Source organism: Somniosus microcephalus, chromosome 2, assembly GCF_052327205.1.
Source record: "Somniosus microcephalus isolate GS21.2 chromosome 2, FLI_Smic_1.0, whole genome shotgun sequence".
Lineage (NCBI taxonomy): Eukaryota > Metazoa > Chordata > Chondrichthyes > Squaliformes > Somniosidae > Somniosus > Somniosus microcephalus.
In genome coordinates this window covers 95,095,823-95,113,536 of record NC_140988.1, presented here as the reverse complement: position 1 = coordinate 95,113,536, position 17,714 = coordinate 95,095,823, and the positions used below count along the sequence as shown (strand labels likewise).

The 17,714-nt window shown below is 45.6% G+C and overlaps 1 protein-coding gene across 6 annotated transcripts in view; it reads left to right on the top strand.

The window, feature by feature from the left end:
• Positions 1–17,714, top strand: part of LOC147122817 (tetratricopeptide repeat protein 29-like) — a 547,513-nt gene that overhangs the window by 205,024 nt on the left and 324,775 nt on the right. For 5 of the 6 annotated variants that reach the window (XM_086011395.1, XM_086011389.1, XM_086011430.1 and 2 more), the window contains one exon: positions 12,832–13,044. The exons of the other annotated variant lie outside the window; for it this stretch is intronic. In XM_086011395.1, the coding sequence (XP_085867521.1) occupies positions 12,832–13,044 (213 nt within the window). The remainder of the gene's footprint in view (positions 1–12,831; positions 13,045–17,714) is intronic. 6 annotated transcript variants of the gene reach the window in all.

Below are 17,714 nucleotides of genomic sequence, written 5' to 3'. Positions count from 1 at the left end.
AACTGAAGAGCAGCACTGGTAGTGCCCTGGAAGCAAGATGCCAACTCATACACTGTGATGCAGTGGTGCATAACCCAAGGAGATCACTAGATCTGAGCAGACATCAGAGCGATTCATAACTTCACAAAGTAAGAAAGGGATCCAGTGACTGAGAAGACAAAGTCACTACAAAGTCTGGATAATTGGACAAAATCGACTGAAGGCATTATTAAGTTCTTAAGTCATAAGTTAGTGTTTGCAGCCATATAAATGTATTCATGGATAAAGAGTACAACATAAATTCAGCCTTGAATACAGCATGTTAAATATAAAACTATAGCGTGAGCCGTAAGATAAAATGTGCTTCTGTATGATATTTTCAAAAGAGTAAAATCATACAGAAAGCAAAAGAATCTTTAGAAGAAAGAATACTTCAGTAAGAACTATGAAGAATAAAGCGCAGGACACTTCAATAAGAATGACAAAGTGAAGCAGCACTGAAGAAGCGTGAGACAACACAGCAGAGATCATACATTAAAATCAGACTAGCAAAGGCCGTACAATAAGATCCTCAAAGGAAATGAAAGGGTTAAATATAAAAGAGGCTTTCACCCTTGATGAAAAATGTTTGAGTTAAATATAAAGTGTTTAAAGAAATTCAGTGAGACAGAACTAATATATTGTATGAAAAACTGAGAATAAATGCAGCATAGAATGTAATGTTCTTTTGGAGCATATCTATCCTATTTGAAAATTTAGCCAATTAGCCTCTTCTGCTGCAAGTCATGTCTAAAAGGTTAAGAACTGGTGCTAATCGATCCGAGTAGTAATGTGTCAATAGCACTTAAATTTCCTGGTTCAGCTTATTTGCATCATTAGCCACAGATCCATGCAGACCAGGTCAAGTGAAAGGATCACACCAGGGGGCCAATTTTCACTTGGGGAAATTGCTGGTAACAGGACCAAAAAATGGGGTCAGTTGCCTTACCACCCCGTTATCTCACGATCGGCCTACTGTACCTTTAACAGAGGCTCACCGCTGGGAAGCCGAAGCACCTACCTGAAACTAACGATAAGCTTCTTTCCCATGCAAATCGGGCTCTGAATGACGTAGTTAGGACCCGAATTGCAATTTTAAGGGATACGTGGATGGAGCAGGCCTATGTATACTGGTGTTTCGATCAAGAAACGGCCAGAAACATTTTTAAATTGATTTTTTTGTGAAGCTGGAAAGAGCAGAAATGCTCCTGCTCTACAAAAATGCAGTGGGCTGCTGCCGGCATGGCCTTGTCATCGCACCCCTGAGCACCCACCAGCGGGCTTCTGCCAGCATCCCAGCCAGCCAACATTCCTGACACCCAGGCGTGGCAAGCTGCACTGGGACGCCTGTATGGTGTCCACCTCTTAACCTCTGCTCTCATAAGAGAAGCTCTTGTTTCTCCCATCTCTCCTCATAACTAAAACTTGTCATCCCTGGTATGATCTTAGTGAATCACTTTTGCACCCTCTCCATGACCTTGACATCTTTCCTAAAGTAGGGTGCTCAAAACTGAACACAATATTCTAACTGTGGTCTAACCAATGATTTATTTAGGTTTAAAGGTACCTTTTTACCTTTGCACCTACAAACCTCTGCTTTATTTTAACAGCTTTATCAACTCGTTCTGCCAATTTTAAAGATTTATGTACCAGTACCCTTAAATTTCTCTGTTCCTCTACTCCTTTTAAAGCATTATCATTTAAGCCTTGATTTTAATCAGGAGCGGGAATCTATGGGGAAGTTGAGAGGCGAGCGGCCATCCCCCATCCCTCCTACCTTGGCAGCGTGAGACCCGGGTGACTTTGACACCTGGGCCTCATTGCATATTCCCTGGGTGCACAAAATGGGAAGGAAGCAGCAGCTGGCCGGCGGATGAGAGCAGAATCTCGGGCAGCAGGAGCCCACTGGCCTGGACTGAAGGAATGGCAAACAAGGCAAGTCACAGGGACAGGGTCAGGGGAGGGTCATGCTTTTGGGAAGGGGGAGCCCATGGCAGGGGAGGCCTCAACGTTCCTTGTGGGGCCCTGAGGAGCTCCTGGGTAAATGGAGCTGAGGTATAGATCAGCCATGCCCTAATTGAATGGCGGAACAGGCTCGAAGGGCTGAAGAGCCTACTTCTGTTCTTATATGTTCCTAAAGGGCATGAGGAGTGACTAAAAGGCTCATGTGGAGAAAAGCACTGGCACTGACTAGATGGCATGGCTGTGGGCGGAGGGCGGGGGGGGGCGTCAGGGCGTGTAGAAAATGTCTAGTCAGGAGTCTCCTGGCATCATGACTGTGGGGCAGGCAGGCTTGATGGACCAGCTTGTCTTTTCCTGCCCGTCATTTACATATGTTTGTATGGCTTTTTTCTGTGCCATAACATTCTATGATTATTTTCAAAAGTAGCCCGGGAATTGCTTTACATGATTTTATCACCTTACAGTTATAAAATTGTCTGAAATAATTTTTACAAGGCTACACTTGTCCAGTGTTGACAAAATATAATGAGGGAAATTTTAATTCCCCCCCAGGGGCAATTAAAATGGAGCAGGAGACTTACCCACTCCGATCTGGCTGACCAAAGCCGGCATAAATATGCAAATCGGGCTCTGATGACGTAATCGAGGACCGACTGCTATTTTTATCTGAGGCTTGAGTGGGGGAGCAGTGCAAGTGCCAGAATCTAGATCCGGGCCAAAAGCGACCTAGGTAAGCGAATTTTGTACAAGTTTCATTGTAGGCCGAGGAAGCAGGAGTCTGCCTCCCGGCCCCACAAGGAAACCACGGGCCTCCCCTGCCCTGGGTTTTCCTCCCCCCATCCCCCAATCTACTTCCCAACAACTTGTGGCCGTTTTGATCTGGAAGTTCACAAGCAGCATGCAAATGAGGCCCGGCCTTTAAAATCGACCAAGCCTCCCTGCTACCACTCCCAGACAAGCCGGTCACTTGCTAAGCCGCACTTGGGAGCTTTGTTATGATTATAACTTAGTTGGAACTATTACCTTCTCTCGCATCCAAATGCTTCCTAATTTTTTTTGCAAAGGGTCAACCGAGCAATAATTAAAATTTGACAGAATGCTAACGATATATCTGTAGTTGAAATATAAGTTAAAAGAAGAAATATTCCATGTGCCCCAATCATTCTATTAGAGATTTTTCAGCTGGGCTGTTTCCGGAATAGTCTGCCTGAAAAACACCACTGTTGAGCTGCTATGTTGGATACCACAACAACGTCGGTGTTCTTGCTCAGGCCAACATCCCCAGCATCGAAGCTTTGACCACGCTCGATCAGCTCCGATGGGCGGGTCACATTGTCCGCATGCCAGATACGAGACTCCCAAAACAAGCGCTCTACTCGGAGCTCCGGCATGGCAAGAGAGCCCCAGGTGGGCAGAGGAAACGCTTCAAGGACACCCTCAAAGCCTCCTTGAAAATGTGTAACATCCCCACTGACACCTGGGAATCCCCTGCCCAAGACCGCACAAGTGGAGGAGAAGCATCCGGGAAGGCACTGAACACCTCGAGTCTCTTCGCCGGGAGCAAGCGGAAGCCAAGCGCAAGCAGCGCAAGGAGCGCACGTCAACCCAAGCACCCCACCCACCCGCCCCTTCAACCACCTTCTGCCCCACCTGTGACAGAGACTGTAGGTCCCGCATTAGACTCATCAGTCACCTGAGAACTCATTTTTAATGTGGAAGCAAGTCATCCTCGGTTCCGAGGAACTGCCTAAGAAGAAGAGAAGTTGTGTTGTAAAGACAGTAATATTTATTGCAGTGCATGATTTTATCTTTTTTAAATTATTTTATTTTCTCTTTTTTCAGTGATACCCCAACCCCCATCTCTTTTGAAGGTGCTAACTCTTGTTGATGAGCAGTTAGTTCCACAGGTACTGGCAGCTTTCCGGTACGTCACCAAAGTTGCTATTCCTCATGTTTAAGCCAAAATACTCGGGGCTGAATTTTCCAATGAGGCAGGAATCCCAACCGGTTCCAGTGAGTGGATCTTATGGGCTTAGGTTCACTTAACTGTTATTGGTGGGTTCCCAATGTATTTACACGGCCACTGGGTCACCTGCCTCAGGCGGGGGAAGAGAAACGGCTGTGGCGCAGCACATTGAAATGTTTCTTAATCTCCCGTATTTGATTGCACTAGACAAGGCAACTCTTTCATTTTCAAACCTGAAACCTTGTCACCACCACCTCTGCAACACTGGATGCCAGGCAGCAGATAAGGCGTTGATGATGGAAAGTACATCAGATGACGCATTCCCATCATTACCTTCTAATTGGTGAACGTCACCACTGACGCACTGGCAAGAAATCTCAGAATTAGCAGGCACCCAGTGGAATCCCCATGGGTTCCTTGGGCCATCTCCCTAACCCTAACCATGCCACAGAAAATCCACCTCTCAGGTATTTGATATCTATGACAAATATTACAGTAAAACAAAATCCCGTTCTCACCTAATGTCTCCACATGTGCAATTTCTATCGGGATACTAGATAGCAATCAGTAGCTGGAAACACGGGTACTTTTTTTCCCTCTCTTCCCCGGCACAACGATAATGGCCAGTTGTAGCTCCCCTACTGTCACCCCATCTGTGATCAGATAACTCAGCACATTCTGGAGATTGAAACGGGGACCTTCCAGGTTACTGTGGGGTGAATTTTCTCAGGGTTTCTCCTGCTCCACTTCCGTAACTTCAGTGGACCACTTAAGCAGGGTTTCCATCGAACTTCTGCCAAAGTTAAGGCAGCAGAGCAGGAAAAGCCCAGAGGAAATTTACCTGCAATAGCTCAGCACCCCACCGAGTGGATCCTTTTCCCAGTAAGTGCCACACTCGAAACCTCTTCAGCGCAGTTTTCATATTTTTATTAAAACTTAAGGTCAGATTAATAAATATGCAATATCACAAGAGGCTGGAGACATGGTGACATTATCATGCCATCATCTGTGTCATTGGGCCTGAAATTATGGTGGTTTCAACAGCGTATGCATAGCGTACGCTGTCGGAAGCCTTCAGAAAGGCTCCACAAGTTCCGGGTTTCCACATGCGCTGCGCATTCACGAAAACCTGGAATTTGCGATGTCAAGTTTCGCATTGACAGCTCCTCCACATCCGCTACAAAATCACTTTCGCTGGCGCAGAGTTGGGCTATTTGCCCAACTACTGCCTGGCGAATGCCCACGAAAGAGGTAAGGCCTTCTTTTACCAGCATAAGGGTTAAAATAAATGTTAAAATAAAAATATGTTAATGATTAAAACATACACAAACATTAGTTTAGGTAAATCTTAAAATGTTTAAATTTATTTTTCAAAAAAAATTATTTTTATTTTAAATGCTTAAATTAAAGTTTTTTCAAATTAATTTTGAACATGGGAACATTTATTTTTATTTAAGTGGTGTGAACTCTTATTTATTTGGGGATTTCTATTATGCTTATGGGGATTCCGTACATAAATGGAATCCCAATAAGCATCTTAGGAATCCCCCTTTTAGATTGATTGACCGGGTCCACGTGATCCCAGGGACGCTTGCGAACCACATGCGCCCCTGGGATCCATGGGCCTTTACGCAGGCATACGCCTGCAGGCCCGAGAAGGGATCTCTCCGTAGCTGTGGAGCCAGGAGGTAAGTATAGAAATATTTTGCGGTTTGGAGGTGTACTCAGGAGGTACACCTCCGACCGCAAATTCAGGGCCATTATGTTTTGCTCTGCATATGAATATAGTAAAGGTCCTTGAAAAACACTTCAAACTGAGACACCACCCCTTTAAATATATATATTTTTTACCAGCCTATGGGATAGATGTGATGAAAGCGCATATTGGGAATTTATGCACAGAGGTCAGTGCACACCCTTCCTGATTTTCCATTCAAATGACAAATGCTCTCGTCATGCAAGGCTCTTTTATGGGAGGGCTAATTTGTGGAAGTTACCCCATGTCCATGTACACTTCTCTTCAGATTGTAAAAGAAAAGAAAATCTAATACATTAATCAAATCAATTTAACCTGCTCCAAATAACAGCTGAATTTTGTAACTTAACATCATTATACATAAGTATACAATAAAGATATTTACTGAACATGTACATGAATATTGTTGAGTACAATTTGAGTATTTTACAAAGCACCGAAAATTTTGCATTTTCACAGGGCAGTATTTGCTTTGCTGCCTCGGTTTCACGAGACAGGCTGCCACAGGGTTGTGTCATCTGCTGCCAGTGATCTGCACACAACATCTAGAACAGAGATGACTCTTCCCATGGAAGTGAAAGTAACCACAGCAAGAAGCTATCATGCCATTGTATTCTTCCAAGCCATCCCAGGAGACATCGTCTCATCAAGCAGTCTGCAGTTCACACCTGTTTCAGCAGAGTGACAATTTCCATGTTTGCAGTGGGCAACAGCTTCAACACTTTTCCTGTGGAAAGGAGGCATTGTCTTGACAGGACACTCTGCTTTCACTGGATGGCAGGGTTTCCTTGAGTGGAAGAAGTTGTACACGGTACCCATGTTGACATCAGGGTTTTTCATAGTAAACCCATGGCCTTCTGGAAGAAACATAGAAGATAGGAGCAGGAGTAGGCCATTCGGTCCCTCGAGCCTGCTCCGCCATTCGATGAGATCAAGGCCGATCGTCCAAATTCAGTACCCTGTTCCTGCCTTCTCTCCATATCCCTTGATCCCCCTAGCCTTAAGAAATATATCCAACTCCTTCTTGAATATATTTAATGAATTGGCCTCTACTGCCTTCTTTGGTAGAGAATTCCACAGGTTCACCACTCTCTGGGTGAAGAAATTCCTCCTCATCTCTGTCCTAAATGGCTTACCCCTTATCCTTAGACTGTGACCCCTGGTTTTGGACTCCCCGACCATCGGGAACATCCTTCCAGCATCGAGTCTGTCTAGTCCTGTTAGAATTTTATAAGTTTCGATGAGATCCCCTCTCATTCTTCTAAACTCCAGCGAGTACAAGCCCAATCAACCCAATCTCTCCTCATACGTCATTCCTGCCATCCCAGGTATCAGCCTGGTGAATCTTCGCTGCACTCCTTCCATGGCAAAAACATCCTTCCTCAGATAAGGCGACCAAAACTGCACACAATACTCCAGATGTGGTCTCACCAAGGCCCTGTACAACTGCAGCAAGATATCCTTGTTCCTGTACTCAAACCCTCTCGCTACGAAGGCCAACATACCATTTGCCTTCTTAGCCGCCTGCTGCACCTGCATGCTTACTTTCAGCGACTGGTGCACAAGGACGCCCAGGTCTCGTTGCACATCCCCTTCTCCCAATCTATTGCCATTCAGATAATTGCCTTCCTGTTTTTGCCACCAAAGTGGATAACCTCGCATTTATCCATGTTATATTGCATCTGCCATGCTTCTGCCCAATCACCCAACCTGTCCAAATCATATTGGAGTTTCTTGGTATCCTCCTCACAGCACACACGCCCACCCAGCTTTGTGTCGTCTGCAAACTTGGAGATATTACATCTAGTTCCCTCATCCAGATCATTAATATATATTGTGAATAGCTGGGGTCCAAGGACCGATCCCTGTGGTACCCCACTAGTTACTGCCTGCCACTCGGAAAAAGAGCCGTTTATTCCAACTCTGCTTTCTGTCTGCCAACCAGTTCTCTATCCAAGTCAATACCTTGCCCCCAATCCCATGTGCCTTAATTTTACACGCTAATCTCTTATGCGGGACCTTATCGAAAGCCTTTTGAAAATCCAAATACACCACAGCCACTGGTTCTCCCTTATCTATTTTACCAGTTACATCCTCAAAAAATTCCAGTAGATTAGTCAAGCACGATTTACCTTTTGTAAATCCATGTTGACTTTGTCCAATTCGGTCACTTTTTTCCAAGTGCTCTGCTATTACATCCTTTATAATGGACTCTAGCATTTTCCCCACTACCGATGTCAGGCTTATCGGTCTGTAATTCCCCGTTTTCTCTCTACCACCCTTTTTGAACAGTGGGGTAACATTAGCTACCCTCCAATCCATGGGAACTGTTCTAGAGTCTTCAGAATTTTGGAAGATGACCAGCAATGCATCTACTATTTCTAGGGCCACTTCCTTAAGTACCCTAGGATGTAGATTATCAGGCCCTGGGGATTTATCAGCCCTCAATCCCATCAATTTCCCTAACACCATTTCCCTACAAATACTGATTTCTATCAGTTCCTCCCTGTCATTAGACCCTATGTTCCCCGACATCTTTGGGAGGTTATTTGTGTCCTCCTTTGTGAAGACAGAACCAAAGTATGTATTTAATTGGTCTGCCATTTCTTTGTTCCCCATTATAAATTCCCCTGATTCTGACTGCAAGGGACCTATGCTTGACTTCACCAATCTTTTTCTCTTCACATATCTATAAAAGCTTTTACAGTCAGTTTTTATGTTCCCTGCAAGCTTACTCTCATACTCTATTTTCCCCCTCTTAATTAATCCCTTTGTCCTCCTTTGTTGAATCCTAAACTGCTCCCAATCCTCAGGTTTACTGCTTTTTCTGGCTAATTTATATGTGCTCTCCTTGGATCTTATGCTATCCATAATTTCCCTTGTTAGCTACGGTTGAGTCACCTTTCTCAAGAGAAAGAGAAAGGGCTTTCATTCAATTACTTTTCAGATGATATTTGACTATAGAAACATAATCATGTACCTTAATGGCCATTATCTACAAGCAGTCATGATGTCTCCATTGTTCGAAAAGATTGCGCGTAGGAGATGGGGGTAAACAGCTGCTTCCAACTTCTTGCACTGTTTCTCTGGAGGTTCTATTGATATCCCACCAGAACTACAGCGGGAGATAGGGAGACCACCTTCTCCCCATGGAGTTTTAGAGTCAATGGGCTGGATTTTGTCAATGGGGACGTGATGGAGGCAGGACTCCCACTTTTTGGGTTATAGTCCCACCTCCATCGACTTGTGGCCAACCCACGCTATTTTCCCTTGATTGACCTTGTTAAGCCCGCCCAGCGGGCTCAGCAGGCCAATTAAGGGACACCTGGTTACTGGTGACATCAGTGATTGACATTTCATCTGTCAAGAGCTTTTGACAGATGAAAAATCAGCGTTTGACAGCTCTGTAAAGCTGTCAAACACTGACAATCTGTCTTCTAACTTGAGTCCTTCTACTCAGACTCAGTTTAGAGATCTCTCCAGACCAGAAAGCAGAATGCTGCAGATTTTGACAGTTCAGCGGCCATTCTGCTTTCTGTGCCGGTGAACTGAAGGACTCCCGAGAACTGAAGGAAGGAAGCCTGCAGGAGAAAGTAAAGGTAAGTAAAACTTATTAAAACACTTTACACTTACCTCACACACTTACCTCTGCACACATGCACCCGTCACTAACCTGCACAACGGACATCTCGACCCCTCCAACCCCTTTAGACCGACGGTCCGCCTCGTTAACTTGGCGTGGTTCAGAGCCGTTGGGAAGCCCACACTTCAGGGCTAAAAATAGGGATTAGGCAAAAAACTGCCTGTTAACTACCTGTTAACAGGCAGTTAATTGGCACTAATCCCCTTCCCACCTCGGAGAGGCGGCTCCCAGCACAGGTCAGGTACCCGCCTCCTGGGACATTGGCACGGAGGCGGGTTGGGGACAGGATGGGTACCTGCCCCCCGATTCTGCAATTTTTCCACCACTCCCGCCTCCAAACCCGCCTCCACGGGGCTTGGAAATTCAAGCCCAATGTCTGTAAACACAACATGGTAACATTTTTGAAACAAAAGTAACCTTTATTAGAAGGCTGACAGGTTTATTGCAGCTACATTTCTAGGTAAAATTTGCCATTGAAGTAAAATTACAATACCATCTAATCGCCACCTCTGAGTTTTAAAGTGCAGTTTTATGCCCTTCACTTCCCACAAAGCAAATTTCTGTATTTGGTTGATTGGTCAAAAAGTGACACCGAACAGATGCTAGGTGCTTTCTTTCAGTATCTGAGGGAAAATCGAAGAGTAGGGGGGAGAAATTCGGTATCGCCCCGTTTGGGGCATAATTATTGGCCATGCGCAAAGTTTAGCGCCTGGCGCTAATTATCGCCTCTGACTGCAAACTTGGCTTCTATCACCCCTGGAGGTGATTGGAACGCTAAATCAGGCGCTACACACCTCTCTTAAGGCGCTAACGCCGAGGAGCGAGGCGCTACCTAAGAGCGCTGGCGGCTCATGTGATGTCAGTTAGCAATGGAACACAGACACACTGGTGCCGGCCAGTTCTTAAAGGGGAGGGTCGATCTTGCTCTCCATCCACACCCTACTCATTGCAGCCTTGAATCTCGGCCTGGAGAGACCTGTACATCAATTCTGCTGGAAAGAACAATGGAGAGACCCAGGGAAAGAGCTCAGAGTGCAGCCTCCATAGTCTCTTCTAAATCGATGCAAGGAAGGTCAAATTAAAATGAACCTGCAAAGTGCTTTTCAGTACCCAAAACTCCTTCACACAGCGTTGAATCTCTCCAGAAGTCTCTCTCTCTCAGAATGCGTGGTGCAAAAATGTCGCAGACAAAAAAAGGCAGGAAGCACTTGCAAGCTGCAGAAAGCTCAGTATGTCTCCCAAATGCAGTAACCAATAGTTTCTGAGCTTTGAAAGTTAACAGTTGTAACATGGGATCTTTTATACAACTTTGGCAGCTGTCAGATCATGAGATAATTCATTGCTGAATCCACTCATGACATGCTGAGCTGACGTGTTCCCCGAGCAGCGGGTAACCGATGGGGGAGCATGTAAAATTGAAATGTAGGCATAAAATAACACTTAATTGGATGTTAACAATCCATTTAATGATGTGAATTGCCTCCTCCACCGCTTGGTGTCGGGGCTGCTCAACGCTGACAGACCTGACACCTGGGAGACTCGCGTGGAGGCGGGTTGACAGCGGATTCCCTACCCGCTGTCAATCTTTTCTATTTTGACAGTGGACCCGCCCTCTGAACGCCAGCAAAATTCAGCCCTCTGCTGACACTCAGTGCAGTACTGAGGTAGTGCTGCATTGTCAGAAGTGCCGACTTTCTAATGGGGCACTAAACATAGGCCCTTTCAGGTGGGCGTTAAAGATCTGATGACACTATGTGAAGAAGAACAGATAAGTTCTCCCAGTCTCCTGGCCAACATTTATTCCACATCACAAAAACATATTGGGGCAGTAATTCCTCCCCAAACGCGTGAGTACGGAAGGGGTACTCACGCGTCTGGCCGGAGGAAATGCCGGTTTTCAGCATGCACAGCGCATGCGCTGAAAACCGGCATTTCCTCTCCTCTAACCCAAGAGGTGAAGAGGCTAGCGCGTGCGCTGTAGGGGGCAGCGCGTGCGTCTTGGATTTCCTCTGTTTTGGGGGATTTGCGCATGTGTAAAGGCCTCCGGTCTTTACGCTTGTAAAAAGCAGACGTAAGTATTTATTTTTACAGGTAAGTGGTGTTTTAGTGCAATTTAGAATTTTTTTTCCCACAGGTTTATTATTTTAAAGTATCTACAATAAGGTAAGTTTAGTTTTAGACCCTTTTTATTAAAAATGTATTTTTTTCCAAAAAAAAAATTATTGTTTAAATTATTTTTTTAAACTTATTTATACTTAATTTAATGATTGGGATGTTTTTTTAAATTTTATTTAAAGTTTAAGTAGTGTTTTGGGGTGCAGTACTTCTCATGAGTTTGACAGTTCTTACTCTCAAACTTATGAATGAAGTTTCCCCTCCCCTGATTGGCTGAACAGTGCTCACCTGATCCCAGCCGGCACATCGCACTAACTACGCCGCTGGGTCAGGTTAGCACAGCGCGCCGACATCAGAACCGGGCCACTGACAGGAAATCCACTGCGGGCCAGGTTCCAGATGTCGGCGCGCCGGGTAAGTGCACATTGGGGGCTTGCATGCGCAGCAAGCCCCCGACACCAAGTTCTGGGCCAATATGGTCATTTATTTCATTACTGTTTGTTGGACATTGTTGTACACAATTTAGCGGTCACGTGACTACACTGCCATGTAAGTTTTTTTTTAGAAGGTTTTCTTGTGGGCCATAAGGAACAGGAGTGCTCCTCCAGGGCCCACACTCACCCTACGCCCTCAGTTAAAATTGGGGCTTATATTTACATTACATGTGTTTTACAGATAAGGTTCAATACTAATTGATGAAATTGCAGATCAGCATTTGTAAGTTCAGTGGTACAATACCTTCTGTGCTTTCTGGTCTTATTGTGAAAATTCAAGTGTACTGTATTGATGCAGTATGAAATATATTTAATACTGATTTATTTTAAACTTAGTAAGACGGGGTAAAAGAGCAAAGGCTAATTGGCTGAGAATTGGCATTTAAGTGAAAAACACTTCAAATTTGCCCACATGTTCCCCTTCCACTAATTAAACTGTTTAACATTTTCATTAAAAAATTAAAAATTAACACATAATGTACAATACAAAAATTGAGTTCAGATGAATTTGCTAATCAATTTTACTACATCAAAGGCCACAGATGAATTGGGGAGAAGACTCCTACTAGAATTGTGTTTTGGAGTACATGATGGAGCAATACATTGCTTTGGTAAAATATTTACAAATAAAAGCAACATATGGACTGAACACCATCTTTTAAATGGTTTTAAAAGTGTCATTAAAGGATTAAGCTAAATTCTTCAAGACATAAGTTTTTGAGGAAGGTTGAAGTATTTTATTAAGCCTGTATTTTCTGATTTGTATTTCGATCACCTAAATTACACAGCATTATGGTTGTCAGAAATGAAACATCTCTAAAGGCTAAAATCAGTCACTGGATTCAGTTAACATTTGTGAATGACTTGGATGTTGCAGATCAGCTGGATAAAGCTGCTAAGCATTATGAGGTATTCTATCAACTCACTATGGGAAAGACATGGCAAGATGAGAATGGCTGCAGTCACTTTGCACAGGCCTGTGCGAATCTCTGGAGGATTTACACGGAACTAGCAGACAAAAAGCTTGAAAGTGGACAATACAGAGACGCAAACAAAAGTCTCAGAAAAGCTTATGACATAGCTAAGGAAGGTGGGTGGAAAATTATATTCTCAGTTCCTGCATTTTATGTGGTAACCCTCTCTCTGGAGTACACTGAAAATCATTGTACATTTGACTGGGTGATTATGCAAATTTTAAAGACAGATGGAAATAATGTTATACCTGGATTTATAATCCCAGAATCTGAATCGTAGGAGTATTTTTTAAAGTGCTTATTTCATTCTTGAATGCTTGAGAGTGAATTTTGTCAAGATTAAAGCTTTCCAATGAAAATTAAGGGGGAGAAATTCGGTTGCTTTGCACCTCCCATTAGCGCCCTAAGAGACAAAGCAACTAGCGCCCGGGCGCAGCACCAACGCCTCCCGCGAAGTTCAGCGGGAGGTTAGTGGCAGCGATAACCGTTAGCGCCCCACGGGGCTGTGCCGCCGGCGATGACGTCATCACTGTGCGCAGCACAGCGCCCCGCTCGCACTCCAGCCGCGATCTTCGGTAGCGCCCCCTGACTTACTGCCGGACGCTATATCCGACAGGTTCAGGGGGCCTACCTGCGACCGGGGCGGCGATAATTAAAGGCGAGGTGCCGGGCAGCCATTTTTGTTGCTGGCTGCCTGCCAGCACCTGCCTCCGTTGCCGTCCCTGGCCTCCTAAGCACCACGCCCCCTGCCGAGTGGCGGCTGTGCTCCATGAGCCTGGCACTTCTCTTGAGTGCCGGGCTCTTTTACTGGCACTTCGATCCTGGTGGCCCAGCTGGGCCCCTGGTCGTGCTGCGCAAGACCACTCCCCTTTAAGAAGGGGAGGAAGGCCTGCAGTACCGCGGCGCCCCAATAGGGAGGCGGGACACTTCCAGTAGTGCCCCGCTTCCCTCTTGGGGCGCTACCGATGAATTTTGGCCGCGGGGGCACTAGTTTTAGTGCCCTGGCAAAGTTAGTGCCCCAAAGGGGGCGCAACTCAATTTTTCCCCCTAAACTTTTTCTAAAACTGAAAAAATTGCCTTATGGAGATTTAAATGTTAAAGATATTAGGGGTTAAATTGGGCCTCATTATTCGGGCGCTACGCAGCCTCCTAAAGCACCAAAATGACGGGCAGGAAGCTCGCAACTTGTCCTATTGGGTAAGGACAGACAAGAGGCATCCTTTAACCATGCCTGAAGCAGGCGTTAGGCCATTTGCATATGTAAAAAAGGGGCCAACACCTGCTTCAGGTCCCTGCTCGAACATTGATTTGCTCTGGCTGCACATCTGGAAACCCAACTCTAAAGATCACCAGAATAAAAAGAAGGTAAGTTACTTACCACAATCACCATCCCGAACGCTGCCGCTGCTGCCCCAATATTCCCGACCTCCAGATCCTGACCCCTACCTCCAATGTCCCTCCCACCAGCCCTGACCCACGATCTTCCTCCCCCCGACCACCGTTCGCAATCCCCCCGACTCCTGATATCCCTCACCCCCGACCACCGTTCATGATCCCCCCGACCCCTGATATCCCTCACCCCTGACCACTGATCCCGATCTCCCCTGAACCCTAATCACTTCACCCGCCAAAGCCCCGATCATTCTCCCTGCCGAGTTCCAATCGCAATCCCCCTGCCCCCTGCCTCCGATCTCCCAACCCCCGACCACCAATCGTTTACCTGTGGGCCCACTTGCAGTACTTACCTGCGTGGTCTCCTCCTGCAACGCAATCCTTGTGCACACAGGTGGGGGGCTCCCAAATTTCTCCCGTATTACTTCTGCAATTATGTCACGAAGTAAGGTTATTGCTTATTTGTTTGTTGTTTAGTGCTGCCTCTTTAGCACTTTGTGAACACATTTAGCATCCCTTTGAGTTAGAGCGGTGTTAAAGACAACCTACCCAAGCTTATTGTAGAAGTAAATGTCTTTGAATTAATTGGTGATGTGTTATATCTGCAATCAGTGTGCTTGACAGCCCACACCTTTGAATTCAGATTTAACATAGTACTTCAAGCAATAAAAATAACAAACCTTAAACATTTGTTTTGTAGCAAAAAAATCTATGTTTGTACCAGGTTGTTGTTTGCCCTGTACAACCACCTTTATGGTACTAGGTGGCACAATGGGTAGACACTAGTCTTTCAATTCGAGGGCCAGGGTTCAAATCCAGCCCAGCTTGATAGGGCGTAAGTCTCCTTTACTTGCTGGCTCTGCTCTTCTGAATTTGAGGCTGTGCTGGTGTACAGCTTTATTGTACTTCTCATCATGTTGTGCCTGACGTGGCAGTGTTTTACACTGACACATGGGGCTGGATTTTCTCAGCCCCGAGGAGGCGGGTATGGAGGTGGGACTGCCGGGAAAGTTACAGAATTTGGGGGCGGGTGGCAAACCCGCCTCCGTGCCCTCTTGCCAGGAGGCGGGAAGCCATCCTGCCCCTTGGAGGCGGGAAGGGATTAAAGCCTATTAACTGCCTGTTAACAATTAGTTAACAGGCAGAAAATAGGATTATCCCCATTTTTTGTCCTGAAGTGCGGGCTTCCCGACCTGGGGGAACCCCGCTGGGGTGTAGGAGGTGAGTAGGAGGTCTGCGGGGGTCGGAGGGGTCTGAAAGTGCGATGTAGAGGTGAGTGATGGATGCAAGTGTGGAGTGGTAAGTATGTGAGGTGAGTGTAAAGTGTTAGAAAATGTTAACTTACCTTTGTTTCTACCTACAACCTTCAGCCACAGTGGAGCCGGAGTCCCTGACATCTCCATTGTAGAGATCACAGACTGGCTGTTGCATCCTCCAATACAACAGCCAGCTGATTTCTGCAAAGTCGAAAGGTTTGATGAGTCCTGTACACAGGGACTCATCAAACTACACAGAATGTCAGTGTTTGACAGCTTCACATTTCTTCTTTCAAAAGTTCTTGACAGATGACACGTCATACATTGACGTGCTCTGTCACTGACTTCCCCCTAATTGGTCTGCTGAGCCCGCCGGGCAGGCTTAACAAGGTCAATCGGGAAATTCCCGCTGATTGGCCAGAAGCTGATGGAGGCGTGACTGAAACCCGGCAAGCAGCAGTCCCGCCTCCAAAAGCTTCCCATTCAGAAAATCCATCCCTGAATATTTGCAAATGGAAAGTGTTCCACTCTCCAGCACTAATGTCTCCCACCTTGATGAGTTCAAAAATTCACATGTCAAAAAAGTTAGTTAAAAATACACAAATAAACGGGTTACAATCAAATTTTCCTCTGATCAACTCACATTAGTCAAACATAAAACAGGAAACCAAATGGAAGCTCATTAATACAGTTAATAAGCCCATTAAAGGTCTAACCACCTCCCCTTGACATTCTAAAGCACTACCATCATCGAATCCCCCACTATCAACATCCTGGGGGTAACCATTGACCAGAAACTTAACTGGACCAGCCACATAAATACTGTGGCAACAAGAGCAGATCAGAGGCTTGATATTCTGCGGCGAGTGTCTCACCTCCTTACTCCCCAAAGCCTTTCCACCATCTACAAGGCACAAGTTAGGAGTGTGATGGAATACTCTCCACTTGCCTGGATGAATGCAGCTCCAACAACACTCAAGAAGCTCGACACATTATGGACAAAGCAGCCCGCGTGATTGGCACTGTTATGAATTTTATCATGCCTCATGAAGTAACACTGGGCAGCCAGCTGGTGGCGCCGTCCAAGGAGTATAAATACTCGGGCGTGGGCCCAGCTTGCTCAGGATGTTTCTGTAACCAGGAACTAGTGATGTAACTAGAAATCTCATGGTTTTGAAACAGTTAATTAAAGCCTTGTTTTATACTCAAACCAAGTGCTCAGTATTTTTACATCAATTTAATCAACTGTGTATCGGCTCCACGCTCTGAGTAATTTCGGGAACAGCCAGCTACGACTTCAGCTGTAGAAGGGAACTCAGACATAGTAATCAATCCATCATGGACAAACTACTCAGACCCGCCCGTCTTGACCTGGACCCGAATTCACCTACAACTGCTAACACTGGTATCGCACCTTCAACAACTTCCTCAGGGTGTGTGGTGAGAATGTTCCTGATAAATTAGAGATACTTGCCAATTATGTATCTCCTCATGTGTTTGACTATATCGAAGACTGTGTAGACTATGACTCCGCTATCCTAATATTACAGCGACTATATGTTAAGGCCCCAAACAAAATTTTTGCTCGGCATCTACTGGCCACTACTCGACAACAACCCAGGGAATCACTTGACGAATTTCTTCAAAAGCTTCGCAGGCTCAGCAAGGATTGTAATCTTAAAGCTGTCACAGCTGAGCAGTACCAGAAGGAGCTAATTCGTGATTCTTTTATTAACGGAATTACGTCTCCCTTCATACGCCAGCGTCTGTTGGAGAATAAAACCCTCGAGTTACAGGCTGCCTATGACCAGGCATGTTTCCTGGACTTAGCAAAGAGGAATGCAGATACCTATCTTTTACCACGTGCACGGGCTGCTGCTATCACTTTTAATGATTCCTTCGATAGGTCTCGGGCGGAAGCCCTCACTGATGATGACGCTAACCTAGTGGATGACAACCCTACCCTAGAAGCCTTCACTGATGACGACCCTGCCCTAGCGGCATCTTGGCAATCTGGAAGGAAGTGTTTCTTCTGTGGAGGTGCATTCCACTATAGGAAAATTTGTCCTGCTTGTAACGCGACCTGCAATCATTGCAGCAAGAAAGGTCACTTTTCTAAGGTATGCCAGTCAAGAGCC